This window comes from Quercus lobata, chromosome 5 (assembly GCF_001633185.2).
Source record: "Quercus lobata isolate SW786 chromosome 5, ValleyOak3.0 Primary Assembly, whole genome shotgun sequence".
Taxonomy (NCBI): domain Eukaryota; kingdom Viridiplantae; phylum Streptophyta; class Magnoliopsida; order Fagales; family Fagaceae; genus Quercus; species Quercus lobata.
This window is the reverse complement of record NC_044908.1, coordinates 26040147-26046066: the sequence shown is the minus strand read 5'-3', so window position 1 is coordinate 26046066 and position 5920 is coordinate 26040147. Positions and strand designations below refer to the sequence as shown.

Below are 5920 nucleotides of genomic sequence, written 5' to 3'. Positions count from 1 at the left end.
TCAAAAGATTGTTATATTTTTTTGTAAATTATAACAAAAAGATCTAGTTCAAATAACAACTTATTAGTTATTGTATTAGTATGGTCCGACCAACTCTAATATATGACTAATTTTGTCCTGACAAAAAAATATGAATATAATTATCATCAGTTGATAGTAAAAGTATTTTCTTATATAAATAATGAAAGAGTGATCTTTGTGGTCCTAGCAGTCAAGAACCCTATTTGAAGCCAAATTTTTTCGTTTGTTCATGACATCTATATAGGAATTTTAAATTTTATGTCATATCTCCAAATTGTAAAAGTTATTCTGGATTCATCTATTATATTATCAATGAGCAGATAATATAAATGAATATTTTTTTTCTTGATCGTACAACATTATTCATGAAAGGAAAGACAGTGAAAAGTAGAGTTTCTTATTAGGATTAATTTATAGTTAATAGAAAATGAAAGCTTTGTTGATTCGAGTCTATATAGAACATACATAATCATAATCATTTTTCTTTTCCATTTTTTTATTTCTCCATCGTACAACGTGATATCATGGATAATATGCGAAAATACATTTATTAATTACATTTCCACAATTCACTTTAGTAATGACACAACTACACTAACATATCCTATGAAAAATTGACAAATAATATTGTTTTTTTGGGTGAATAGACTCAATAGAGATACCGAGGATGGGGATCCGGATCGAATTCGGGGGAAAGACAATAATATCTTAATTTTTTGTAATTTTATTTGATATTCGTACAATAATGAAAATTATTCCAACTATAATATGTGTCTTTTAGTCACTTAATATACTATATACTATGATACTATCCTATTACGAAAAAAAAAAAATCAACTTCACTATCTAAACTGATTCTCAAAAAAAAAAAAAAAAAAAAAAAAAAAAAACTTTACTTTCTAAACGGGGACCAGGACACTCTGAACAATATGAATAGACTTCGCACAAACTTGCAAAACAACTTGCTTGAATGTAACCCTTGTAATGAAAATTATGAAATGATAATTCATGGTATTGTTACATTAAATTTAAATTTCAAATTAAAAGTCCTTGCTAAAAGCTTTTTAGTTTAGTTATTTTAGTTTGTTTGGTAATTGCTTATTTTTTATCAGTAGATTATTTGCATAATTAATGTAAAATAATAATAATAAAAATAGATTATTTCTAAAAAAAAAAAAAAAGTTAGATTATTTGAATTAAAGCCAAGAAAAAAAAAGTAATGTGGGGTCCACAAATAGTAGATAATTAAAAAAAAAAAAAAAAAAGGCCTTAATCGGTTGCAAAATGCACATGAATTCATATCTCTAATAAAGAAGTTGAAAGTTCAAATAGTGTGTAAAACTCCTATAAACGTTTAGACCTCTAAATTAAAAAAACCAACACAAGCTTATAAACAAACAATTTATGTGCGGAATATGAATATAAGCAAAAAACTTATCCAAGTTGAAAATAACACGATGATGTGTTATCGAAGAAGAAACTGAAATACTCGGTGAAAAACTTCTACGCCGTCCTCCAAGCGGCCATTAATCCACTAGAGAATGAAGTTAGGATTCATAAATAGCAGAAGACTCTCCAAGCCTAATCTACCTAGTGCACCTAAGCCTTCTAAGCTTCTTGCTCCAACAGGGTTACGCCGAACCTTATCTTCTCTAGCTTACCGGATCCCGCAACAGCCCATTGCATCAACCAAAATAAATTGGTCCCTTTTGAACTGCTTCCCAAGCACCAAAATATCTCCTCATTGATATAGGTTTGGTGAGATAAGGATTTGGCTAATGTACCTCTCAAGAATATGTCAATGGAGAAGGTGAGAGTAAAGGAATTTGGAGAATCAAAAGATGAAGATTGTAGATGAGTAAATCTTGTTTTTCTCTCTGAAAATTCTCTCCAGAAGCTCTCTACATTTCGTGAGTATAAGGGTATTTATAGTAGAGTGTATGAGGAATGTGAAGAGTCAGTTACAATCAAACAAGACATTCTGGCGATTCGGTCTCACGACTAGAACGAGTCGCAAGTTTGAGTCGCGAACTAACTGTCTGGCCAAATTAAAAGTTTTGTCCTATACTACTACAGTTGGCGTGACCCTTCAACTCCCCCTGCATGCTTCACACGTGTGTCATTTTGGCGACTCGCCAGTCGCGAGATCTAGTCGCGAGGCTTTTCTTGAGTGCACACTTCTTGAACTTTCTTCACATTTTTTTACACACTACCCTTATATAATTCCTACCTAAATATAGGGTATCTAATTACTAAATTACAAGCAAATTTGACACGGAATAAATCCAACACATGATTAAATAAATTTAACCTTACAGAAGTTAAGAGTTCAAATCCCTATTTTATAACAATCGAATTATCAAAAAAGCAAGAGAAAAATAAAAGAAATTAAAACCTTTTCAGCTTGTAGATATGATTTTAAAATTGTATTGACTTCTTCTTTGGCAAAATTAAAGCATTATCAGATTGTATTATTTCAATACTGAGGTAGATGAACTAAAATAAGAAGTACTTGTTCATGGTATTAATACAATATTTTATAATTATCCACTAAAACATTGATTACTACATATTTATTACCATGATCATGTGAAAATGGTTTTTTTTTTTTTTTTTTTAGGTTGATAATTTGATAGTTATAATTGGTTGGAATGTGGGTTAATTCCTACATGTATTCTATAAGCTAGTTATTATATAATTTTGCAATTATTAGTAGTAAAAGTGGTAGGGGTGCAGAGACAAGCAGAAGCAGGAGGTTTGCCTAGAAGCAGTCACCCTTGAAAGATTGCATGAAATCATGTATTAAATGTGGATGTTCTTAAAATATTTGTATACCTTATGTTAAAATGTGAACATTTAAAATGTGGACATTATAAGTACAAAGTGTACATAAAAAATTTTGTGAAAAAAAAAAAAAGTACATCGAAATAGTGTTATCAATATATATACCATTAACACATTATTGTAAAGTGTGAGTTGTATCATATGTTTTTACAGGTAATCTGCAAGGCAAGCAAAGCTGACAAAAATGAATATCTGAACTTAAAAACATCCATGCCCACATCACGCCTTATATCTTAATATAACATGCTAACACAATTATTATTATTATTAGTTTTTTCTGGCTTATGATATTGACAGAATTGTACCCTGGTGAATTGCTCTGTATAAAACAAGAGGAGGAATATTGTATTAATCACCATTGTCCCAAGGGAGCCTTTGAACTTAGTACCTGAAATTAAGAAACTAAGCTAGGATCATGGGTTCTGAACTGCAGCAAAAGCTTCCTGTTCTAGATTTCTCATGTGACAATTTAAAGCCTGGTACAAGCACTTGGCTGTCAACAAGCAAGGAAGTTATGCAAGCACTTGAAGACTATGGCTGCTTTGTCGTTGTTTACGACAAAGCTCCCTTAGAGCTTCGCAATGAAGTCTTTGGTGCCTTAGAAGAGTTGTTTGATCTCCCTACAGAAACTAAAATGAAAAACAAATATGATCAAAAGCCCTTGAATGGTTATGTGGGACAAATTCCCAAAATTCCTCTCCATGAAAGCATGGGCATTGATAATGCTACAACTCTAGAGGGAACTCAAACTTTCACACATATGTTGTGGCCTAATGGAAATGATCGTTTCTGGTACGTACTAGATCATCTAATTAAGCTTTATAATCCTTATCTTATGCTTTCTTTACTAAATAAATCTCAGAAATTGATGTATCACTGATTGCAAAAATGTGATACTTAGTATGTTCTTTGTTCTTGCTATGCTATCTTGGTTAGTGCACGTATGCATTGGTATGCAAAGCTAGCAGCAGAACTGGACCAAATGGTGGCCAGAATGATACATGAAAGCTTTGGTGTAGAGAAATACTATGAATCTTATAAAGAATCGATCACTTACCTCCTTCGAGTCTTGAAGAATAGAGCACCAGAGGAGAATGAGCCTGCTCTTGGTTTTGTTGCTCATACTGACAAGAGCTTCACAACCGTACTTCACCAAAATCAAATCAACGGGTTGGAGGTGGAAACAAAGGACGGTGAGTGGATTACTGTGGAGTATTCATCACCTTCATCCTTCGTAGTAATGGCTGGTGATGCACTAATGGTAAGACACACAGCATTTAATTTGAATATTATTTTATTTTATTTTATTTTATTTGTTGTGGTTGTGTGTGTGAGTGTTGATTTAGTGGAAATCAACCACCGTGACAATAGGATTTAGTAAAAAGTGACGGTAAAAAACAACTACAAATTCTATTACAGAAAATTATTGATTTATCTTGAAATATTCATGTAAGTTTTAAATCATAGACTAAACAAATATGTAAGTTTTAGCTCTTTGTCTAGACAAATGACTCCCACTTTTGTATACATTTTCTTTTTCTCTTAATACAATATTTCTATCTCTTACTTCAAAAATAAAAAATAAAAAATGTATATAACATTGTATACTTTATTCAAATATTTACAATATTATATATTTTATGCAAATTTGTACAATATTGTACATTTATATTATTGATATGGTACCAATAATATCCTTTTGTGACGTCAATTTGTAATAACATTGGTAATGGTTTTAACATTTTCTTTGGAGTGCATAATAATCAACCAAGAACACCTCAAATACCATCTTCTTGTTCTTTATTCTTTAAATTTTGTGGGGGGTGAGTACAGCATAAGATAAAAATAACTTTTCATCTTATTACACTAGTTATATGTTTCTTTTGGTATCTGAACCAACGTGTGTTGTCCTGCCCTATCGGTGAGTTCTGTGCGTGTGTTGTTATATTTATAAGTAACAGCTGATTGTTATGTATTTCTAAGAGATTACTGGTTTGCTTGGCTTAGGCATGGAGCAATGATAGAATTCAATCTCCTAGTCATCGAGTAATCATGAGTGGGAATGAAGACAGGTATTCCCTCGGACTATTTTCGTTCAGCAGCGGGTTTCTACAAGTACCTGAAGAGCTTGTTGATGACGAACACCCCTTGAAATATAAGCCGTTTGATCATATTGGATTACTACGTTTCTTCAAAGAAGATGGTAATAAATCGAAGTGTCCAATCAAAGCCTATTGTGGTGTTTGAAACTATCTTTTATCTAAAGAAACCTTGTGTAATGTCCTGCATAATAAACTTACGGCTTGGTTTATAGGTGTGTTGTATTAGCAATGCCGTGAATGTTTTCAATTGCTTTGTGCCTTTGGCTTTATGCTGTGAGTTTTTGGTAAATTTCTTACTATATTAGGTAAGTGAACATCATGGTTTAGTCACCTGTAGAATAACCATGAATGCATGTATGTCTTGTGCGCCAACAAGAACTTGTCCCTCTTTGTATTGAATTAATACTAATAAAAACAATCTTGTTTTGGCCCCAACTTGATTAGGTAGTGGAGTTATCCACCAATTATAATTATACCAATTATGTAATTAACGGTATCAATATTAGTAACCATGAATCGACAAATCACCAAATCACAAAGCAAGATAATCGAAGCAATAAAAGCATGAAACACACGATATGTTAACAAAATGGGAAACTGATGGAGAATGTCTCCCAAAGGGAAACCACTACGAGAGTGACCACTCTAGACAAGACAATTCACTATATGAAAAGAAGTCACAAATCTAGTATGAGACCCTCATCCATAAATACTATCCAGTAGATAATCTCACTATTACACACAACAACTTTAGAATGTCTAAACTATTTAGACATGGATGTCTAGATCTAGTAATGGTTCATTATGGATACTCTCATCATGATTGCTCTATTTGTTTTGATGAAATATTTGATATCGTGAAAGCTTGAAGAAAGTACATATATATTGTCTTGATGGAATAGAAACTAAACTATTAACTTTTGGTAGTAAACCTCGAACCCATGAGGGATTCT

At 31.9% G+C, this 5920-nt stretch overlaps 1 protein-coding gene across 1 annotated transcript; it reads left to right on the top strand.

The window, feature by feature from the left end:
- Positions 1-3108: 3108 nt before the first annotated feature.
- LOC115988784 (probable 2-oxoglutarate-dependent dioxygenase AOP1) lies at positions 3109-5402 on the top strand. Its single transcript, XM_031112399.1, has 3 exons — positions 3109-3657; positions 3802-4126; positions 4873-5402. The coding sequence occupies exons 1-3, from the start codon at positions 3281-3283 to the stop codon at positions 5110-5112; spliced, it is 942 nt and encodes a 313-aa protein (XP_030968259.1). The 5' UTR covers positions 3109-3280; the 3' UTR covers positions 5113-5402.
- Positions 5403-5920: the final 518 nt, after the last annotated feature.

What these genes read in the sequence shown, in the direction of transcription:
- LOC115988784 (XM_031112399.1), top strand. Translation starts at nt 3,281, where the DNA reads ATGGGTTCTGAACTGCAGCAAAAGCTTCCTGTTCTAGATTTCTCATGT. An exon ending in AATGGAAATGATCGTTTCTG is followed by an intron (nt 3,658 to 3,801) that starts GTACGTACTAGA and finishes TATCTTGGTTAG; the next exon opens with TGCACGTATGCATTGGTATG. An exon ending in TGGCTGGTGATGCACTAATG is followed by an intron (nt 4,127 to 4,872) that starts GTAAGACACACA and finishes TGCTTGGCTTAG; the next exon opens with GCATGGAGCAATGATAGAAT.